General features: G+C 36.9%; 1 protein-coding gene across 8 annotated transcripts in view; it reads left to right on the forward strand.

Moving 5' to 3' along the window:
• Lrba (LPS responsive beige-like anchor protein) overlaps positions 1-24744 on the forward strand; it is a 542935-nt gene that overhangs the window by 466782 nt on the left and 51409 nt on the right. For all 8 annotated transcript variants that reach the window (XM_076932608.1, XM_076932607.1, XM_076932609.1 and 5 more), the window contains one exon: positions 4564-4731. In XM_076932608.1, coding sequence (XP_076788723.1) covers positions 4564-4731 — 168 coding nt within the window. The remainder of the gene's footprint in view (positions 1-4563; positions 4732-24744) is intronic.

Below are 24744 nucleotides of genomic sequence, written 5' to 3' on the forward strand. Positions count from 1 at the left end.
GTATAATTTATTTTGTTAAATAAAATTGATTTTATTTATTTTACCCAATCTTCATGTTAATAAAAACTCATTTTTATAGGAAGTGCCTATAGTATTTCTAAAGCATTTATACATTAAAAATTAGTGATAGATATCATTAAAATTATTATTTTCAAATAGCTTAATATTTTGGAAAAGTAAGCTATGTCTATATGTTAGCAAATCATTTGGCTTCATTCTACAAAAATAGAATAATTTTATTTAACATTTTATATCAATTAATAATTCATTTCCTTAATGAGTTATCTTTCTTTAGCATTTGTTATTGGACACATATTTGCATAATTATTTCTGATACATTCATTTATGAATAATGTATTATTATCTTTATGATATATTAAAACTTATTTATTGATATTTTGTATAAGAACTAAGCAAATGAAAGTTACTAATAAGTGTTTGTATTTGTCATCTATGTACTTTACTTTTTAGAATCTCCCAAATGTTTTAGTGTCTGCCTAATAGATACCACTAAAAAACATATATCAGCCCCAGGACAGTTTGTCAAGGCTAATATGAGTCCCACTGGATTGGAGTGACAATTTGTGCAAAGGTTCATGTGGTAGTCTTGTCATAGTCATACATGATCTTAACAATTGGATATTAGTCACTGCTTTACTTTATAATAACTCACAATGAGTATTTCTGTATCTATTGGACATTTTCGTGGATTTTCTTTTTACAAATTTTACTCAGCACACATTGGATGTGAATGATGCGTCTAGCCTGCTAGAGGATGCTTACAGTAGATTGGATGGGTTGAGAGCAGCATGGAACAAATGTTACTGTCCCCTGATTTAGCTCCAGCCTTAATGAAGACTGTCTGTCCTAAAGGTTTTGAAAACCCCTAAATGCCTAGCATTCTACTGACATGGGGTGTGTGTGTGTGTGTGTGTGTGTGTGTGTGTGCGCGCACCTACATTAATAGAGTAGTTTTTAAAGCTGTATACAAAAGAGATTTTGAAGTACTTTTAGTAGACATTTCCTCCTTTATGTTTTTGAATCTCAAAACAAGTTATAAGATATAAATCCAAAGTATTCCACTTTGAGTTATTCTTTGTCCTTAATGGCCTCCTGCTTATCCTCCCCTCTTCCCTCAAGTGTGCATTCTGTACACTTGTTTATCAGTGCACACTCTGGGTCAGGCAACTGTCATTCAGTGCTGTCAAAAGGAGGTTAAAGTCTTGGGCTGACTTTGTACTGGAAGGATTCCAAAACTTCTTAGAAACTCTCTCAGATCTATCAGATTTCTTTTGGGTCCTATCTTTTAAAAAAAGGTAATAGTTTCTGTTTTAAAAATATTTGTATGTTTATTAATGTGTTCATAAACTCCTTAAATAAATTCTGCCATTAATTCTGTGAATTCCTGGTCGACCCTTAAGGATTGACTTGTGGGAGCGTGAGGGGAGGCTGAACCTCAGCATGTGATGGCTCTGCAGTGTGTCCACAGCATTAAAGCATGCAGTGTTGTTTCTTTGGTGTTTTTTGTTTAAAATTCTGAAGCAGTATCAAGATATAAAGCTTAGAGCATTAAAATCAAACCAACTTCATATTTCAAATGTGCATAAAGAAGTAATCAACCATTAGGAACCTATAGCCCTTTGTTTGGTGGCACAGAAAACAAAATTGCCCTAGTTTGTAGAGCTTTAATATTATATTGAGAAAACTCATTTGTACATCTTCATTTTCTGAGCCTTCTGAATTTTATAGTCTCAAATCACATTGCCATGGACACTCAAGAGATTCCTGGCTGTTTTATCTTATTAAACAATTTTGAAATCATTAATTTTTAATTAGCTTAGATGCAGGTTTTTTATTGTTTCAATAGTGGGTATATATGAACTAAACGTTTTTTATTTAAACTACTGTTGAGAGTATTATTCACATAAATAAGTATGTTCTTTCTCAGAATGCATGCTGTGAGCTTGCTTTGTGTAGTGATGCTCTCTTGTAGAATTGCAGATCTTATACATTAATCCTACGGCAGGGCTTTTCATCAGCTTATTAGTTCACAGTTTTGAGCAACCAAAAAGGATGCACTCTTGAAGATACATGGAAGTCCTTCCCTGATTGAAAGTTCTAATTAAGTGAATTGGAGAAAATTAACTGAAATTAGCTGTCAGAAAGTCACATTTAAATGAGTGATGACCTAGTCTGGCAGTAAACATTTAAATGATATAAATTGCCATTTAAGTGTATGGTTTAATGTTTGTCATGCATTAATGTGACATGAGACTGCAGTGACAATCAAGCAGCTCACTCTAATTTGAACATATTTAGGGCTTTTGTGTGGAGTGCACTGCACACAAATTAAGACAATTGCTGTTTTTATGTGTCATTTTAAACATGCCCCTCCCATTCCTCCCAAGGCCAAAGTTAACACAACTTGTACTGCTAGTTTAAATTTTTATTCGTTTTAAATTCATGTAATCAAAATAGGGATTTATTTGATTATTAAAACCCTCTTATTATATGAAATATAATATCAAGTAGTTTTGTGCTTTCTTACCATCTCTTTAGGAAAGTGGCAAATACAGTGAATTTTATAATAGGTATCTAAAACAGTAACTTTTACAGAGAGCTAGACAGATAATTTTAGGTCTTTTTCATTTGAGGTATATGTTAGAATATGAGAATTGCCTAGTTAGTGCATAGGGATTTATTTAGAAAATAATATAGAAAATATTTATTTATTTATTTAGAAAATAATATAATAAAAATAAAGAAATAAAAAATATTTTTAAAGAAAACACTGTATTTAGCTATAAAGATCTTTCTTATTCACAGGCACTAGTTTTAATAAGACATTTTTATACATATGTACTTATGAACTAATGCATTTGTCATTTGTGACAAGATGGCTTATACCTCAATGGATATTTGCATGAGAATTTAGTCCTTTGGGGGCTAAGAATTAGAGATGTCAGTAATGGAGCATGCACAGGGCCCTGGATTCCGTCTCCAGCACAAACGAGAAGAAATGGTCTAGCCAACTGCACCTTAAAACTTACAGGCCTCTTATTAGGATACTAACCAAAACCAGTGAGGCCTCAGAGATAACTTCAACTACGTTTGGTCTGAATAGCATTATCTCTTGGAAAACCTAAACAGTTAATGTTGGAATAATTTTATAGCATTACACAGTATAAAGAGGAATAGCTTGATAACAAGTCTCTGGCCTTGGTATTCCTAACTTACTCAGTTCAGCAAACATTTATTGGCACTAACTGTATTTGGCACACAGTGCCAGTAAAGGGGAAGAGAATGATAAATAGGAAGTGAATCCTGTGCCCAGCACATCAAGTGAACATTTGATCCTATTCATTCATTATTTATTGAGCATTGTTAATGGCATAAAGTGTTTGGTTTGATACTGACACATAGAATAAAAATCCAGCAGTTATAAGTCCCCACAAAATCTAATTTGATACTTTAAACACAATCAAAATAACTAAATAATTTGGTTGTAGTTGCAGGACACAACATGCTTTAATTTAACAAAAAAATTAATATCTTAAGTAAATAGAAAATACTTAACTTTTTTCACTTGCTTTCCAAAGTAGTCCTCCACTCTATGACCTCCTTTAATTGAAGCATGAATTGAGTGCCTGTCAAGATGGATTTATAAGTATGACCAAGATAAGCCCAGCCCTAGTCCCTATACCTGACCATGTAGTGGGAGAATGCCAAGATTACTATAGCTCAGCATAATGAGGGCCAGGACTTTTCTCAAATATGCAGCGGGACAGGATGTCAGGGGTTTGTTGTTTGGTTTTTACAGTACTAGGAATTGAACTCTTGGCCTCACAAGTACAAAGCACGTATTCTACACTGAGCTGCATTTGAGACAGTGTTCTGCCTTATCCTGTCATTTTCTTCCCTTTCCTTTACCCTTCCTCTTCCCTTTCCACTTTCTCTCCCTTTTCCCCTTTTTCCATTCCTCCTTATCTTCACTGACGGTGTGTTTTGGGGGGGGGGGGAGGTAATAGGTGTGCACACACACACACTCATGCACATGTGCCATAGACTAATATCAGATGTCTTCATTAATCACTCTTCACCTTAGCTTTTGAAACAGACTCTCTCACTGAATCTGGAGCTTGCAGATTTGGCTAGGCTGAATGGCCAGCCAGCTCTTGGAATGCTTCTATCTCTGCTACTAGTTCTGATATTACAGATATATGTTACTACATCTGGCTTTTATCATAGGTACTAGGGATTGTACTCAGGTAACCACTCAAATGACTGAGCCAAACTCCCTTGTATTGCTTTGGTTTTGTTCCTTTGGTTGGTCTTTAGACCAGGTCTCATTGTGTTACTCAGCCTGGCCTAGAACTCAAGTTCCCTCTGCCTCAGCTTCCCAAGTAGGATTATAGATACATGCCACTAAACTTGAGTTTTCTGTTTTTGTTTTTGTTTTTTTTTTTTTAAAGTAAGTGTACTGTTAAGCCTTACTGTTGCTCTGAATATCTATGTTGTAAAAATAGGATTCAGCATAATGATATGGTCTCTACTATTTTTCAGGCCCTGGAGAGTGAATTTGTTTCCTGCCAGCTTCACCAATGGATTGATCTTATTTTTGGCTATAAGCAACAAGGACCAGAGGCAGTGCGAGCCCTCAATGTGTTCTATTACCTAACCTATGAAGGAGCTGTCAGCCTAAACTCAATAACTGACCCTGTGCTGAGAGAGGTAAGTCCCTCCACTCAGAAGAATCCCAGTATTAGGAGTCTGCCAGCTGCATAGTGTTGATCTCATTTCCCTATCCTCCAAGTAACTGATAGAGACAGTGAAGCAAAGTGGGTAGATGAAGCAGGACGAGCTGTCACTCAGTCACCTAGTGGGAACTTGAGTGTGGAGTTTTTTCCAAATTAAATGAGAGTTTTTACAGTTTGACCTGTTCAAAGATTCACGCTCAGATTTGTAATAGTTATGGATTTAGAAGCTACTCACCTAGTTTGAAATATTAGAAAATAGTCGTTTACTCACTATATGATTGTGAGCATAAGTCAAAATGCACTAAAATATATTTTGATATAGTTCATTAGTACCTGCACATTTATGCAGAAGTTAATAGTGGGGTTGAAGTCTGAAACTTTTCTGTCATTATTCAATATTAAATAGTGATGTGCTTTATTCTTGTCAAGTATTTTCTGATAAAACACTAAAAACAGGGTTGGCAAATGCAGTGTTCACCCAAACTTCTGGAGAAAATTTTGCTTTTTTAGGGTGTGTGTGTGTGTGTGTGTGTGTGTGTGTGTTTCTAATCTAGTTTTATGCCCCCTAAATGTATATATGAAAAATAATATAGTTGCACAGCTACAACCTCAAACACAATAAGGTTTTAGAACAGATGGATACTTAAGGCAAGACACTGATTCATAGGGCAGGTGTCTGTTTTGAAGGGCACATTACTTGTGATGTGTAATGTGTACTGTTTTCACTAGGACTTGATGCATTCCTGTTTAATTCTGTTATCTAGTTATGTTGAACATCCATAAGTACATAGTGAAATATATAAGCATATGATCACTTGACTTATATGCTAGGTAAATGTTATTACATAAACAAAAGCACTGTGTATTGGGTTTCTTTTGCCCTAAATTGTACATAGTTAGTTTCTGTTTTTCATATTTTAAAAACTGGAGACAGACATCTGGGTCAGCTAACTCCCAGTGCTTTCCATCTCCTACTTTAGTGAACTGGGCACTAGAGATTGAGCCCAGGATCTTCCTCGTGGTAAGCATATGCTCTGCCTCTGTGTGTGAGCATACCTCCAGAGTGCCTTATCTAGAGGAACTGCTGACTTTATGGTGCAGAGCATCATTGGACCCTACATGACACTGAGGTTAAGACAGCATGCAATTTCATTCTCAGAATAGCACAGTAAAAATAGGGTAGTCAGTATGTTCTGAGGGCGAGGGTGCTTGACTCTAAGCCTGGAACCCACATGGTAGAAGCAGAAAACCAATTCTCACAAGCTTTTTTTTTGACCTCTACATAATATATATGTGCTTATCTATGTGTAAAACACTCTTTTCTTTTTTAAAAAGATTTATTTATTTATATAGTTTATGTATATGTGTATGGATGCCTGCATAACAGAAGACAGTATCATCAGATCCCATGATAGATGGTTGTGAGCCACCATGTAGTTGCTGAGAATTGAACTCAGAACCTCTAGAAGAGTAGTTAGTTCTCTTAACCACTGAGCCATCTCTCTAGCCCTCCTTTCTTCTTAATAGTATTTGCCATGTGCTACTTGGCCCTGTTATGTACCAGTGATTCTGCAACATTCAGCCTGTTTTTCCTTTCTCATATTCCCTTGTAATAATTCTCTATATAATCAGCTTATATCTTAACTTACACTCTAGAATTCTAGAATTGATTTTTATATCCTTCGGCTTTACTTACCATATCGTATTATTTACATTGCTGTGTGTAGCCTGTATAGTTTGAACTTTTAAATTCATGCAGTTACTATAAACATGTAAAGCGAGATGCTTATCTTTAAAATCATCTCTTGGTGTGTCTGAGATGATGCCACTAGCTTTGCCTGTCTTGTTATTAAATCTGATGTTTTCATCTATATCACAATGATGGCTCTTAAACCATGTCTGTCACAGCTAGCCACCTGGCTATTTTGTCTTCATCTCAATCAGTGTGATTGGGTTTCTGCTTTCATTTTGAATTGACACCCCTCACACCCCTACCAATAATTTCCAAAGAAGCTTACTAATTTTATATTTGCTATATTTATTTATTTAAATGTATATTGTATTCTAGAAGAATACTAACACAACTCCCCATAGTAATGGAAATACTTGTCTCATTATAATATCATGGCCTAGGCTCATGTCTTCTTGAAGTGTGGCTAGTATATCTAAGGAACTGAATATTTATGTAGAAGCATGTGTGACTAGCTGGGCTGTGTTGACAGCAGCATCGAGAAGAATGCCATGTGCATCTTTGGTAGTAACCATGGTTTTGGACTAATTTCAGGACAGAAGATTAGAGAATGAGACAACTGACTTGTCATGTCGGATCTTTTAAGCTGGGCATATGACATCAGACATTAGATGTATATTTGCAGACATTAGAAATATAATTAGAAATTATAATTAGAAATATAATATAATTAGAAATACAAGTGTAGGCTACATTGCAGACTTTCATTTTAATAAAACAAACACATTATAACTTTAGGTGAAGTGTTTTATAGTAAATAATTGTATGTAAAATTTACCATTGTTACCACTTTTAAGTGTGCGCTTCAGTGGTGTTAAGATTCACATAGAGCTGGGGGTGCAGCTCCTCCGGGCAGAGCATGTGTTACCATGTGTGGGGCTCTGGTCTCAATCTCCAGTGCAGACAAAAAGAAAAATCATATTATTGTACAAACTATTACTACTGTCCATGTACAGAAAACTTTCATATCCCAAACTAGAACCTCTTTTGCATTAAATAAACAATAACTATCCTCTCTTCGGATCCTGACAAGTGTGATTCTGCATTCTCTTTATACAGATTTGATTGTGTTAGGGACCTCATCTGAGCAAGAACATATAATATTTATCCCTTATTGTCTGGTTTATTCTACTTAACATAGTATCTTTACGTTTCATCCATCTTGTAGCTTCTGTAAGATTTCCTTCCCTCTTAGGGCTGAATAATATCCCCTTGAATGTACATACCATGTTTGTTAGGCTACTGTGACAACTAAGAGCTTTGGTGCACTAGCTGCATGCTATTCTTGAAATAAGAATATATCCTTTCAGTACAGAGCACTATAAGTATACACATTTAACTGAAAAAATCTTTCTCCCAGGTCTAAGGTAAAATTTTTACTGGCTTTATTGAGATATAATTTATATGTGATACAATTTATTTGTTGGCAGTATACAGCTTAGTATATTCTTAACATATAAGCATCACCACATTCTACTTTAAGAACAGTTTTTATCACTACAAAAGAAATTTTTGTACCCATTAGCCATCTCTCTAAAGAGACACCCATTTTTATATGGGTAAATGTTCAACCATGTTATTGGAAAGATCCAAAAGGAGGATAGCATATCTCTGAGAAAGGGGTAAGGAACAAACTCTAGAGCACAGACAGAGGCAAGCACTGAAGGGAGGGAATGAGTTGGATAGTGGTAGCAGTGGGCAAGGACCTGTGTCGTCAGTGTGTATGTGCAAGGTAGGGTGGCTCCAAGATTCATTTGATGTGTACTTATATGTGGGATGGGGCGAACTTTATAGGACTATCTGGCATACAGATAGATGTTTATTTCCTTCACATGTGTTTTTCTGTATTTTAAATGGCAGAAGAATAAATTCAGAAAAAGGATAAACAAAAAAGGTGTGTGCGTGTGTGTGTGTGTGTGTGTGTGTGTGTGTGTGTGTGTGTGTGTGTAACTGCATATGCACAGATATATAAAGATGGGAACTCAGATGTATTACTTATGGTGAAATATATGAAAAGGATTATAGGTGGAATTGCTAAGGGGTGTTGATGAGATGGTGAAGTGTAGGTCTAGGCTAACTCGAGGAGATAAAGATGAGAAAGGACTGGAGAACTGGGAAATTCTGTCATTCATTTCTTTGGTAAATACTTATCCTGTTGATAATACTGAAGATAAACAGCTGAGTAAGGGAAAATCCAATTGGACTTCACAGAGTCTAATTCAACAATGCATACTATAATTTCAGTTGTGATGTGTGCTGCCAAGAGAATAGTGATGGCTGAGGAGAAATAGGGTGGTAAGGAAGGGTTTTAGAGAAGACACTTATACGCTGCCTGTTCATAAACCTGTTTCCTGCAAAACAGACACCCAGGGTTCAGCTCCCATTCCCATAGCCAGACATACTTATGAGCCTAGGCTAACCTTCAGGTCAAGTCTTGCAACGACCCTGCCAGTTGTACAGCTTCTGTAATTTATGGACTCACAGGCCACACCCTTCTTCAAAATTGTGTTTTAATGAAGGGACTTTCACTTTCCTAATGCTTTCCCCTAATGTGTTTCCCTAACGCAAACATGTGTTTACATATTCACTTGACTTGCCGTGAGGGTTCCAGGTCTCTGTGAATACAAAATCCATTTTTATACCAGACCACTCCTCCCAGCAGCTGTGCTTGTACTTCCTTTTGTTCACTGCTGTACACTGAGTTTAGTTTCAAGCCTTTTCCTGTGCACATGGTCACCCACAGGCATGTATCTGCCTGATGTCTGGTGAAGCTCTACTTGGCTTCCAAGAGTTCCAGAGTGAATGGTTAATATATATAACATAGTAAGTGATCATAAAAATAATCTCTCTATAAAAAGAGCTCTAAAAGATAGAAGTGATAGCCATGGGAAAAAGAAGAGTAATCAGTGAAACAGCCTGTAGCACATTAAACTTTTATGTTGTTTTTAATTTTTAGAAAACAGCTGTGATATCAATATAGAAGCCTCCATTTGCATACATCACACACCAGAAAGGAGTGCTCTGCAGTCAGATATGCTAGTCTGTTTTCAGATATCTTCTGACCCCAGCTAAGGTGTGAGTTCTTATCCTGAGCTAACTGTTTGCACAATCCCTGCTCCGCAACCCTCTCTTGTCGCTAGTTGTTCTGTGTTTCAGTTTTAACCTATTTCATTTTCACGCCTTACATATATGTTCTTTCATAGACAGGAGGCAAATAAAGAAAGCACGTCATTTTATGATTAATAATTTTGCTAAATTTAGGTTGATTCAGTCAGTTCTTTTCCTTCCAACACAATCTTATCAAGGTTTCCAAAGGAGAGACTCTTGGACCTTTAAATGTGATCCAAAATGAATATTGGTACTTTAAAAAATGTGTTTGTTTTTAAAATATTTACTCTACAAAATAACTTTCCTGACTTGAAAGGCTTAATATACATGTTTTTCCTATTACTTTGCAGTATTTATAATTGTATTTGTTGGCATTGTTTTTCTGTTAAGCCTTTATTCCATACACTTATTTATCCAGAATTCATTTGTTAATTCACATGTAAGTGGTTTTTACTTGATCCCAACGTGGAGAGCTCAATATCTAGCCCTTAGTACCTTAGGAGATGGGTCACTGATGGAGCTTAACAGGTAGGAAATAACCTTTTTAAAACCATGTAGGACTGTGAGATGGCTCAGTGGGTAAGGGTGCTTGTCACCAAACTATATGACATGACTTCACCCCCAGAACCTACATAATCAAAGGGTGTTGTTGTTTATTTGGTTTTGGTGTTTTGTTTTGTGGTTCAGGGATGGGATGAACTTGGTGGTATAGTACTTGACTGGCATGTATGAGCCTTGGCGTCTATCACCAGCACCACACAATAAAAACATTGAGTATTTCTGATACTTGCTCTATTTAACCTCAAACTAACATCCAGCTGTTTTTTCTGTCTCCATGCTCTTTTTTTATTCTCTTTCTCTTCTCCTGTCAAGCTATTGGTTCTCATTCATGTTACTGTCTCCAGTTATCTATGGCTTTTTTGTTCCCCTCCTGTTCTAATACAGGATTTGCTAGAACTAAATTATAAATAAATAAGTTTGTCTGACAAGAAAACCTGAGCCATAGTAGTCAAAACAGTGTGTCTGGTAAAGGAATTAACATTTAGTGGAACCAGCCGGGCGGTGGTGGCGCACACCTTTAATCCCAGCACTTGGGAGGCAGAGGCAGGCGGATTTCTGAGTTCGAGGCCAGCCTGGTCTACAGAGTGAGTTCCAGGACAGCCAGGGCTACACAGAGAAACCCTGTCTCGAAAAACAAAAAAACAAAACAAAACAAAACAAAAAACAAACAAACAAAAAAAAACATTTAGTGGAACCAAATATGCCTTCTAGAAATGGACATAGTACACACAGACAGTGTGATTCAAGTCACAAGCCAAGGGGGTGTCTGTGTCATATCAGGTCAGACACCTGATTATTAAGAACATAAGTTAATATGGATCCTGTCCTCATATCTTAATGAAAGAATTTCTAAATGTTTTACATATACTTATTTGAAATAAAGAATATCTGGATATAAAATGTGACACTGGAACTTAGTAGGTAACATAGGTGACATCGGCTCACTTTCAATCTCAGTTTTTGTTTTGTTTCATTATTTAACCTGCTGAACATGAATTTTTTAAAATGTAATTTTAAGCAATTTATTTTTTGTATCTCCTATAGTATTTGGCAGGGAAAAAGAGAGCAACTTTCTACTTTTAGGGAAATTATCTTAGCTATATTACTAGTAATTATCATTTTGTCATGACTATGTAAAGGTGAGGCCACTTTTGGCATAAGCTTTATGAATTCTAAATCCTGGATTCAAACTCTATAGGGGAAGGGAGTTTAGAGTGTGTGTGTATGTGTGCATGAGTGCATGAGTACAAATTTACAAGAAGAGATTTGGAAATGTATATTTCAAAGCAATACACTTTAACGATTAAAATGACAAAGAATCCAGCAATAAAGAATATGGAATGGAAAGCTTCTACCCCAGACCTAGGGCTTTGTTAACCAGTGCTATCCACGCTGCAGGGTTGCACTTTTAAGTGATTTATTTGATTACAAATCTTTTCTTCTTTTTCCTTCTCAAACAACCCTTTTCAGTCAGTCTGATGTCTGGACTGGACAGTAAGCTTTGATAAAAGGGAGTCAGACACAGACATAGGCAGATCCTGGCCCTGCGTGGAAGCCTGGGCCACTGTGGGCTGTGGTGGAGGACCAGTTAGTGTGAGCAGAAACTTCTGCTTTCTCACCTTGCAGTTTACTGCAGCACTCACTACATTTCTTGGGGAAGTGCTATTTTCTTCTTTACTTTTTAAGGAAAGAGAGTGTCACTTGATATGTGCTCAGAAATCAAAATTGATTTCCTTTTGAAAATAAATCCCAGCTCTATCTGCTAAGATAGATACAGAAGAAGAGAGAGAGCCAAGATATTACTCAGTTTAAAGAATTATCTACAATGGGTCTCACAGCACGAAAGTCAAGCCTGAACATTCCCTGAAGTCATGTTTAATGTCAGTGGTTGCTTTGGCCTCTTCCAGATTTATCCTTCCATGGGCTGTTTTAGCAACTCATAATCACTCCGAGAAGGTCTGTTTTCCTAAAGAAGCAGCAGCCGTGTTTAAGTTTACATGACCCCGGTTTCATGACAGCAGTAGCAAATCAGATATCTTATCCGAGGAAAAGCATTTTTGGCTTAGAATTCCATCACTCTCCTGGTGGGAGTCAGCCTCGGCTCAGCTCAGCACGGCTGCAGAACACTGGCAGTGAATCTTTCAGAAAGCATAAACACAATTGGTATTTATAGCTTTGTTAACATTTGTTGAATAAGTTGTGGGAGTGGTCTGTAAGCCCATCTTAAGCAGGTGGGGTAGGAATCTTTGTTGTGACTATAGTGAGATTTAAGGCCAGGACAACGGGATTACAGTGGTTGCAGCAATACAGTAAATTAGGAGTATGGATGCCCTGAGTTAGGTTCATGCAGCTACAACTCACAGTGCTACAGAAACAGTCCTGAAGTATCAGTGACCTGAAGTGTGTTGCCCAGATGGTGTGTTTGACACAGTGCAGGGCAGAGACTGTACAAAGAAGTAGCCAAATGGACGGCCAGGATTAGTCAAGTTCTAATTGAAAACCTACATTCAAAAACACTGACATTTTGCCAGACTTCTTTGTACATCAAAACCATAATAATAGACAAAAGTTTCCCTCCATTGGCTAAATGAGCATCAGAGTTGTCATTACTGCTCAGCTTTGTGTTCCACTCAGCTCAGGGCTAAATAAGTAGCTGAATTATGTAGCAGACAATAGAAAGCAGAAAATACGTGTTTTCGTGCTTTTTTTTTTTTAATCCTCATCAACGTTTCAGCTTTCTTCTGTCCTTCTCCTCATAAAGGAAAACATTTCCTTCAGTCCATCTCCACTTTAACACTGTTACTCAATTTTATTCACTAAAGGAAGCTTTTAGAAAGATTAAAAAGAAAATGATGGCACAGGATTGGAAAAAATCTACATAAAATTATTTGACACTATGTCAAATTTTCTATAATAGATTAATTTCTAGTAAGATACAGATGTTTACTTAGAATGCAAAGAAGCCAATAAAATTCCAAGGATTGGGGGCTCTTGCCTCAAAGACACATCTTTAAGATGTTCAGTAAACTACATTATGCATGAGTTTGTTGCCCTTCCTCTCTGTCCCTGCTAGTACTGTGTGTCTCTTAAGCTTTAAGTTAGGCAGCACGCAGTCAAACTCCTCGTCAATCCTACTTTGTGTTTGACACAAGGGGTGCTCTCAGATATTTGGGGGAAATAGACTGGGGTTTTCCTACCAAATGAACAGCTGACTCATTCCCTGCAAATCCCCCTAACATGGTATATGTATGCATAGTTGTTGGGTTCTGAGAAATAACTCACCTTTTAAGTGCATTCTAGCTCCACTCAGATGCCCTGTTATTTGTTAAGAACTTACTGTGTGTTCACTGTGCTTCCTTTTGGCTTTGGCCACTTCTTTGAAGACATTCCACTTATTTTCTTAGGCAGGCGCCTTTATCTCCTGGCTTCCAGTAGCCAGAGATGGAGGTGTTTTGAATGAGCACATCAGCGTTCTAGTCCGAGATACTGTTTGAAATTATCCATGAGCGCTGGGCCGCTGAGCGTTACTGAGTGACATTTGTTTCTTTTGGTTGTATCTGCCCTGACTAGCTGGTTTCTTTCAGATTGGCAGCTGGGATTATGCTGTAGTAGATGGACAGCTACAAGAACTGGAGCCTAGCACATCTGGGCTGGGCCTCAGCTGAATGTGGCTGGAATGTATGGGCTCGGTTCTGAGGCATTAGTAGGATGATCTGCAGCTTTCCACAAATGACAGCTTCCTCATGCTCTTGCATCTCCATTAGCACCATTTGAGCAGAACTGTTGGTAAAAATTCTTCTTTCTCTCCTTAAATGTGCCTCTATCCAGTCTTTTCATCATGCCCTTATTTTTAGGAGTTTCTTTTCTTTAGCATGATGCTGTTTCGAACTTTATAGCATTATGACATGTGTATATATGCCTCCAGCTATCAGATATATTTTTAGTGTTGTTTGGAGAAGAACATTGTTTATGTTTAAAAGTGTCACGCTTCCTAGCTATTAATATTTAGTTGATCTTAAACAATGCTAAAATATGAGAAGAACAGCCTTCTTGTAATCAAACAGAAATAAGTTAGGAAGCAAGTTTTATATATCAAAATGAACTGTGTTTGCAAGGTCTATGTGTTCAAGAGTTTTTGACTGCCTTATCAACTGAAATTCTTAGATTGTAAAAATATATTTTTGAATGTTACATTAGTGGATAAAATAAACTTCATAAAATATCTCAAACTCTGGCAGACCTTTCTTTAGATTTCTTACACTTATTTTAAATTTCCTTGTTGTTTACTTCACAAATCATCTATCCTTTTATACAATATTAAATATAATAGTGAAGAAAGTATGTTTTCTCTTACAAATCTTTTTATCCTACTATCTCCTATCTATTGCTGCTAGTTTAGTATATATGTTCCAAATTGAATATTAAGATGTTCTTTATGTATCTGTGTCTTCACATGTAGCAATGTAACAATGTATGTTATCTATGTATCAGTACATATCTATGTATAAGTACATATTTTTTATTTACATAAAGTCATGCACACTTTAGGTATACTATAAGTAGCTAGATTCCCATCACCACCCCTTTGGTATTGTTGAGACAGAATTTCTCTGTGTAACAGTTCTGGCTGTCCTGGAACTCACTATGCAGACCAGACTACCTTAAACTCAAAAATATCTTCCTGCCTCTACCTCCTGAGTGTTGGGATTAAAGGTGTGTGCCACCACTGCCCAGCATGGCTAGAGTATTTTATCAGTATAGTCTAGACTGGTTTTCCCATAGGATACATTCAGCTCAACTTACTTTGTTGTTGGTTTTTATTTGCTTGTTCTGAGACAATGTCCCACTATGCAGCTCTGTTGGCCTGTGGAGTTCACCGTGTAAACCAGGCTGAACTCACAGATTCTCCTGTTTCTGCCTCCTGAGTGTTGGGATTAAAGGTGTATACCACTGCTCCCAGAAACTCACTTATTTTAATGGCTAAATATTGTTTCATTATCATCATTAACTTAGGTTGATTCTTTTTTAACTTTTTACTGTTCTAAGAGTTCTATAGCAAACACTTTTATATTTATATATTTTTGCCTCCATGTGACCCTTTTTATGAATATTCACAAAACTAGAATCCATAAATAAACATAAAAATTTTATAAACATAAAAATCCAACTCCTAAATTTTTACATACTTTCCTCTATGTCTAATTTTGCAAAGTTACAAAAAAGCTGTCTTTTAAAAATAAAACAGAATCATTTATGCTCAATTTTACTTTTTTTTAGTTTCCCTCTTTTATGTGTATTACTTGCATATTAACTATTCTATGTTTTATTGTAGCCTCACGTAAAAAAAAAAAAATTACATTTCCTTTTACCCCCTGAAAGGTTATTTTGATTTTTACAATTCTACTGACTGTGTTTGAATTCTATTTTTTACTAGCAGTGATTTCTGAGTCACTTAGAATTTATATTTGAGTTAGGCTTTAACTGTTTTGAAATGTTTTGTTGCTCAGCTCTGGAGCTCAGACTTAGGTCCTCATACACTAGGCATCCCATTGAGCTATATCCCAGTCTTTCATTTTTAATTAGTGAGCTTACTGCACTGACTACTAAAAAGTAACTGTGTTTCTTTCCTTTGATTAAGGGAAGCAGTCTAGTTTATAAATGCTTTTAACTGACACTCTCCTGTTTGTTTGTTTCTTAACCACTAGAAATATTATCCAAATAAGGATATGTGTATTATGAAGACAATTTCTTCCTTGGGGATTTTCATGGCATTTTATATGGACACTTTTTTTGGCCTTTGTAGTTGATGCTATTGAGATTTTCATCCTTAAAGAATGAAATACAAAGTTAAATATATAATGACTCCATTTCCATTTGGTTGTATTCATGTGATATCAAAGCTAGTTTTTCAGCAGTGGATCTGGAGACTATGAGGCCCATCAGCTACCTGTTCAGATGCAGAGTGAGAACAACCATTTCTCTGGTTTGAATTCAAATATGGGGAGGGAAAGAGAAACTTTGCTTAAGTAATGGGGTGCCATGGACCACATCTGATGATTCAAGTGTGACTCTATGACTGAGAAAAACAATAAATCTTAACTACAAAGTCCTGTGAATCATTCCTTGACAATAAGGTAGAGTAGAACCCTACCAACTTTTCAGGGCCTAGGTTTGGTAAAGTTAAAAAATTTTAAATATATCGATGAAAGCCTTTTTAAGTGCATTATTTGGTTTCTGTTGCCCTTTCCTAATTTTATAGTGCTTTTGGGTACAAACATATAGAGCATAAAACAATGTCAGTGCTGTGTGCTTTACAAGGAGCATACAACACCCAAATGGTCAACTTATTCCTGTCCTAACCCCCACCTCAAATACAAGTCTACATTATTGTTGGTTACTGAATGTTGTGCTGAGCTAACTTGTTTTATTAGTTAAATTAAAAAGCTTAATTCAGAGACCAAGACAGCCTTAAGCAAAAGCCAAATGCATTGTTGCTAGGCCAACACCCTCACCTTTCTTGTCTCTGAGTGTATAGATATGTATATATAATTGCTTTATATATAGCTATAAAATCACTCAAGTATGCAGGAGTTAGCACAAACACAATGTGAATGAGCAGCTTGTTAAACATGGCTTCATCACATACCCATTTGGAGATTCATTAATAAGGTCTGCAAGTAATATTTGAGATGCTGTTTATAAAATATAAATATGTGGCTTTACTGGAATATCTCAAGGTATTTTCATGATCTTTTTATTATTATATATTTCAGTATCTGAAATGATGCTTGGTAGGTTCTGGTTTTATTACAGAAAGTAATAACAAACTATTTACAGAAATAATTGGGAATTGATGAACAAGAATATTACATAATAACCTAAGCTTCGGGCTGCACTGCACTGTTTATACTGTATCTTTTAGCTGTATCTCTCCTGGATTAAGGTGATGTCTATGGCCATTCAGTCAGTAAATATATACTGTACACCTTCTGTATACAAGCTTTGTAGAATAAAGAAGGAAACTAACAGAGTCAGGAAATGGGAAGAAAGAAAAAACAATAACAGAAAATATGTAAGGATTTCAAGGCAAATGACACAGGGCACATTAGAGAATGTGAGAGGATGCTAGCAGGAGTCAGACCACTGTCTTACTATTTTTCCTTTTGGGGGTAAGTTTTTTATTAAACCCAACAAGGTATTAGGCTCTATCCTTTATATATTTGCTGCAATAACATCACTCACTTGTGAATGGCTTACTATACTTACTACCATTCTAAATGTTTGTATCTGTCACTTAATCCTCAAAGCATCTCAATAAGAACCTAGAACTGTTATGACAAGTTTTCAGTGAGGAAATTAAAATGCCAGAGGTTAAAAACTCCCTACATCACTCAGCTAATACATGAATGCTGAGATTTGAGCCAAACCCATCTGATTCTATGGTCTGCATGTCTCTCCCTGGACTCTTACTGCATGTCTCTTACTTGGTGATCAGGAATGTGAACAACAGGACCTCAGTTAGGAAGTCACATCATCAAAGTAACCACTTCAAAACTGAACCTCTTGCAAGTGGAGATTGCTCAACTTCTCAGAAAAGCATAAGGACTGCTGCTATTGCTTGGAATTTTGAATATTGTAATGTATTTTCATTTTTCATATAGTCTTAAGGGTAAATTTCTAAATTTTAAATTTCTAACAGACAAGAATACTGTATTTTCAATGAATCAGTCTAGCTCCTTACCTAGACTAACTCCATTTGAGATTATCAGAAGTTGGTTAACAGGTAAATTGAGACTCATTACCCCATTTCAAAATAAGAATTTTATATAACAAATTTTAAGAACATATCATTGAAATAAATATCTGCAGTTGAAGATGAGTTTATTAAAACAGGTTAGGCATTTGATATTTTTAAGCTACCCTGTTACTAACTCATGTTATTGAACTTCATGCAGATCTAAATATCTGTATCTGTCCTGTAACTTTCAACTCCAGTTACAGCCCCCACATTCCCTACATTGTCTATTGCTCTATTCAGAAGGCTGCATGGAAATGTGAAAGAGAATTGTAAACAGACTTACCCAAGAGACCGTTTCAGATCACTCATAATATTCCTCCATGACTTCTCACTCCATAACAGTCTCTGCTGTACTGAGACACTGGAGCATTATCATGTCTGTCAGGGAATTGGGGGCTAGAATAAGAATTACTGCCTCAGTGACATATGACAGCACTGCCCAGGAAGACCCAGTTGGTCTCCATGGTAGAAAACACACTTCCTCCCATAATGCTCCCCGTCTTCCACCATGCTCCTGTATTGCCCTCATCAAGAATAATCCTCTGGAACTCAAACAAATCAGAAGCCTTCCTCTACTCAAAAGATAAACAGGCTGAGAAAAAAATTAGGGAAACGACACCCTTCACAATAGTCACAAATAATATAAAATACCTTGGTGTGAATCTAACCAAGCAAGATTGGTAAAAGATCTGTATGACAAGAACTTCAAGTCTCTGAAGAAAGAAATCGAAGAAGATCTCAGAAGATGGAAAAATCTCCCATGCTCATGGATTGAAAGGATTAATATAGTAAAAGTGGCTATCTTGCCAAGAGCAATCTATAGATTTAATGCAATCCCCATCAAAATTCCCACTCAATTCTTCACAGAGATAGAAAGAGAAGTCCTCAAATTCATTTGGAAAACCAAAAAACCCAGGATAGCAAAAACTATTCTCAACAATAAAAGAACTTTTGGGGGAATCACCATCCCTGACTTCAAGCTGTACTACAAAGCAATAGTGATAAAAACCGCACGGTATTGAAACAGAGACAGGCAGGAAGACCAATGGAATAGAATAGAAGACCCAGAAATAAACCCCCATACCTGTGGTCACTTGATCTTTGACAAAGGAGCTAAAACTATCCAGTGGTAAAAGACAGCATTTTCAACAAATGGTGCTGGTTCAACTGGAAGCCAGCATGTAGAAGAATGCTAATTGATCCATACTTATCTTCTTGTACAAAGCTCAAGTCCAAGTGGATCAAGGACCTCCATATAACCAGCTACACTGAAACTAATAAAAGAGAAAAATGGGGAAAAGCCTTGAACACATGGCCACAGGGGAAAAGTTCCCGAGCAGAACACCAATGCTCTAAGATCAATAATTGACTAATTGAACCTCATAAAACTGCAAAGCTTCTGTAAAGCAAAGATCAAAAACACAGGTGACAGCAGATGCTGGTGAGGATGTGGAGAAAGAGGAACAGTCCTTCATTGTTGGTGGGATTGTAAGCTGGTACAACCAACCACTAAGGAAAGCAGTCTGGCGGTTTCTCAGAAAATTGAACATAGTATACCTGAGGACCCAGCTATACCACTCCTGGGCATATACCCAAAAGATGTTTCAACATACAACAGGGACACATGCTCCACTATGTTCATAGCAGCCTTATTTATAATAGCCAGAAGCTGGAAGGAACCCAGATGTCCTTCAACAGAGGAATGGATACAGAAAATGTGGTATATTTGCACAATGGAGTATTACTCAGCTATTAAAAACAATGAGTTCATGAAATTCTTAAGCAAATGGATAGAATTGGAAAATATCCTGAGTGAGGTAACCCAATCACAAAAGAACACACATGGCATGTATTCTCTGATAAGTGGATATTAGCCCAAAATCTCACAATATCTAAGATACAATGCATAGACTGCATGAAGCTCAATAAGAAGGAAGACCAAAGTGTGGGTGCTTTGGTCTTTCTTAGAAGGAGTATCAAAATACTCAACCAGAGCTCCCAGGGTCTAAACCTGCAGCCTGAGAACACAAAGGGAAGGACTCATGGTTCCACCTATATAGGTAGTTGAGGGTGGCCTTGTCAGGCATCAGTGGAAGTGGAGTGCCTCGGTCCCTGAAAGTTTGGATTCCCTAGTGTTGGGGAATTCGAGAGCAGGGAGGCAGGAATGGGTGGATGGTGGGAGCACACCCTCATAGAAGTAGGAGGAGGAGGGATAGGATAAGGAGTTTTGCGGGGGGATGGGAGATGGGATAACATTGAAAGGTAAATAAATAAAATATCCAATTAAAAAAAAACATAATGGGTCTGGCAGTTGTAGTCGAGCAGTCGAGACTCTTTGTCAACAATTTATTATGGGGATTTTGTATAATCCTCAAGGACAAGGTATTGTGGAAGAGGCCCATGGAACTTTAAAAAGATTGGTGAGACATACTGTTGCTGAGACAAAGAATGATGCTGACCTGTGGGCTTGCTGAGTGCCCTGACAAGGGTGACTGGGAATCTGTATTGGACATATGTTCCTGACCCACCTTTGCTTGACTATATCCCAGATGGGACAAGCTGCCTTGCCTCAAGTTTTTAGACCTGTAGAATAGAGAATCAAAATAGAAATTATAATGTCTCTTGTATTCTTCTTAAAGGTGACCAGCTATTAGGACTCAGTCATGTACTGGTCTAGAAATCAATCCAATATGGGAAATAACAGTCTACTTTTGAAAGACTGGATCTGGACTTTGTCAGACACATATTTGGAAGTTAGCTGTAGCTCACTATGATGTTATGATAGCAAGAGATAAAGTTGGGACAGGATCTGGATTTCAAACAATGGTTAGTGCATATTTTAAGGCTCTTTTAATTGTCAAGCTAAAATTGGTTTTGTTTCTTCTACAGTATTTATTGTAAGTTGCATTGACCGTATAATTTCCAATTGTGTTAGTGTGATGAAACCTGGCATGCCTGTTACGGGGGTCTATCAACCAGCTTCTGTCTTACTGCCCTGTGTATTAGAAAACCTTGACTCGCTGAAAAAAAGCTTGAAAGTGCTAGTAGAAGTGAGTCAGGCTTTAAGCAGAAGCAAGAGGGTATCGGGCTTGATTGGTATAACAGCTTTAATTCCATTAATTGCTAGTACCACTGCTTCTGTAATAGCATTGACACAGGAGGTAAGACAACTATTTTTGTTAACCATCTAGCAAAAAAATGCTACTAATGTATTGAATATACAAAAGGATTTATATAGGTATTTGGAACAATGATTGATGCTCTATAACCCATTCATATTATTTGAAGGAGGTTCAGGGTTCAAGAGTTAGGAGCCATCCCAAGTGTCATGACAAATATGGGAGTAGTGTTACTTCTGAAATTCATAATGATTGTCATTATAATTAGAAAAAAGTTTGAAGACACCTGTAGGATATTTGGCATAATCCTAACACCTCTATGGGTGTGTTAACTTTGCATAGTGAGATTATGAATTTAAAGAATGCTGCTTTGTTGACCTTTGATACTGCAGATAATACTGATAAAATTATCCATGGCCTGAGGTCAGTATTTCCATTGTAGTCAAACCTCAGGAAATGGCATATATAGCTAGTCCTTCTTGTCCTGGGAATACTTTTATTCCTGCCTATTATGTTAAAGCTTATCTTTAACAACATCAAGATGTTGGCAGCCAAAGTACATGGCTTGAACCTGAAAATGGACCCCCAGATAGAGTTATTAAATTAACAGGCTGGCAAGCCAAGGACACATAAGATTCTGCATAGAGCCTTACCAACCTAAGACATAAGTGCATTGCTTTTGATAATGCATATTCCATGATGGATAAGGAAGGCATTCTTATCAGAATGACCTAAGACAGGCTCAGTCTTATTAATGAAATAAAAAAAGGCTGGAGAGGTGGGGAGTCTTTGGGCCTGCTTGGCAATAAACTGACATGGGCCAAGGACAAGGAAGTGGGCTGCTTGGCAAGAATGTAGCATTGGCCAAGGACAAAGAAGTAGGCTTCAGGCAGGAATCTGACTTTAGACTAGAACAAAGAAGTAATTTCAGGTAGGAATCTAAATCTTAGGCTACAACAAAAAAGTAATCTCAGGCAGGAATCTCAATATTAGGCTAGAACAAAGAAGTAATTTCAGACAGGATTCTAAATTTTAGGCTAGAACAAGGAAGTAGGCTTCAGACATGAAAATGACCTTGGGCTAGGATAGGGAAGTAGGCTCAGATACTTTGGTCATCCTGATAAGCCTTTAGAAACAGTGATCATGGGAGTGTTCATGTAATTGGGTTTTAATGCCTTGCTTTTTCTTTGACTATTAGTGTTTATTGTATTGCTTGTTCCTTGACTATTTGCATCTATTGTATTGCTAGACCCTCAACCTAGAACTGACCTTAATACGTGCATGTAATCAAAATGGTATAAAAGCATAAAGGAAGAGGGGGTATAGTATCGGGGGTTCTAGAGAGGGGAAATGGGGAAAGGGGATGACATCTGTATTGTAAATAAATAAAATATCCAATTAAAAAATAAAAAAATAAAAAAGAATAATTCTCTGAACTGGAGGGATGGCTGTCTTTAAAGGCAGTTGTTGGTCTTCCAGAAGACCAGAGTTCAGTTCCCAGAACAGCCTATAACCCCATCTGATCTCTGAGAGAGAGAAAATGTGTACAGACAGACAGACACACACACACAGCATATACTTATACAGACACATAAACAATAAATAAATCTTTTTCAGATTTTGAAATTTTTTTTTTAGAAATTATTTCTCAAGCCTGGTTTTGTTTAAATGGAATCCTAGACAAGTCAGTCTAGTCCCTGGGCTAGCCTGCTATAACTATACTCAACAAATCCTTTTGTTATATGAGTACTGTGCATAAGGCATTGTTCTCTCTTGTATCACAAATACATGATATTCTTACCTGTCCAGTGTACTGAAGAAGCAGAAGATCCATCCTGTAAATGTTAATGTTTCTAGGAAGGCCAAATTAGGTAGATGCTGTGGTTAACATTATGAGCAAGCAGTAAGAAAGCCTTCTCTTTAGGCCTTTATTTGTTAAGCACTGAGGATTCCTGATGACACTAGCCACGGAAATGTTATACAGAGAGGAGTTTGGGAAGACTCAGTTCTGCAGAGTACACTGAAGGAAGAACCTGAATAGAAGGGACAAAATAAAGAGACCATCATAGCACTCAGTGGCTGAGATTACAGGGACTTAGATTCAGAAAAGTGAGAGAATGTTACAGCTGATTACATGTCAAATCTTCTGAGATTCTGAACATAACAATCACCAGAGGCATCTAATCACTGACTGAGGAATTCTAGAATAAAATTAACATTTCCAGGTCTTAGCATTTTTGTTTTAGGTATGAAATTTGTACATAGCATATGTCAAACAAAGACATGGATGAACACTCTCTACATGTGGATTTGAAGATGTTTCAAACAACAGTAAAATTTGAAACCTAATAGAAATAATTTCTGAGACAGGTAGTCTCAGTTGAGAACATTGTAGTTCACAAAAGGAAATTTGAAGTAATACATTAGTTTATACATAGGAATGAAGTTAGTAAAGGATCCAGAATCAAAAGGAAAACAGATCTAATGTAAAACCTATGAAGCTGCAGAAAAGAATGCAGAAACAGTTGTGGCCCACACAAATACCTACTACAGGGGTTGAATGAAAATGGCAGGTGCGTTTTAAAATGATAGGCAGAGTTAGACTTGTTGGCTGACACAGGATGCAACTATACAGCTTGAAGATGAGTTATAACAAAGCATTTCTAGGTTATTGCTGCATTTGAAAAGACCTTTTCTACTTCTTTGTTTCCCAACAACTTAAGGTTAAGTTAAGGCTTGGCTCTGGGTTCCTTTGTATATGTTTCTTGTGTGTTCTTGATGCTTGGCCAGTGAGTGGTTTCAGTCTGTGATCCAGAGCTCTGAGCCTCACACACACACACCCCAATACAGCTTTCTATACATTGAGTTTCATGTAAGATTTCAGAGAGTGGGGAAGGGAGAGGAAGAGCACACACACAAAACAACAAAACCAAGACAGGTGACTTTTTGGATGAATGACACCCAAGTCAGTACCTCCCATCTCTCATCTCAGAGCCTGGCTTGGGCTTTCTTTTGCATATTAGACTAGAGATTCCATGACTTTGACAAAAATTACTACCTACCTTTCTCCTGTCAGACTGGTTTTTTCCCTACTTCTGTTTATTGTTTTGCTATTATCTGAAACTGTAAGCTGTAACAAAGTGAGTGAGATAGTTTTGTCTTATTTCATTGCTCAAAGTCATCAGTCTCTATAACTTATGATTTTTTAGAATGTGATTCTTCACTCATCCCTTAGTTTCTGTCACATACCTTCTTCAGGATTAAGGTGCCCAACTCAACTTTCTGACTGTTCCCTAAACCTCTGAAAAGATCACTCTGTCTGTGGAATCTCAGCCCAAAAATATACTTCAAAATTCAAGCCATATTTCAGTTTTCTAGAATTCTAGCCACCATTATGGGCCTTCTCAAAGACCCAAAGAGTTTCTTCCATACCTCTTTCAGCTGTATTGAGGGGCCATGCTGAATCCCAAACTTAGTAACAACACTTATATTTGATTTAGTGCTTTGTAGTACAGATGTGCTGAGTACGATGCTGAACACTCCATGCACATCATGTCTTCATTTTCCAAACAGTTAAGTGAATGAGGTACTGTGAGTGTCTCTGTTTTTCAGAAGGGGAACAGATTAATCTGTTAGCTCAAAGCTAGACAA

The sequence above is a fragment of the Arvicanthis niloticus genome, chromosome 4 (genome assembly GCF_011762505.2).
Source record: "Arvicanthis niloticus isolate mArvNil1 chromosome 4, mArvNil1.pat.X, whole genome shotgun sequence".
In the NCBI taxonomy this organism is placed as follows: domain Eukaryota; kingdom Metazoa; phylum Chordata; class Mammalia; order Rodentia; family Muridae; genus Arvicanthis; species Arvicanthis niloticus.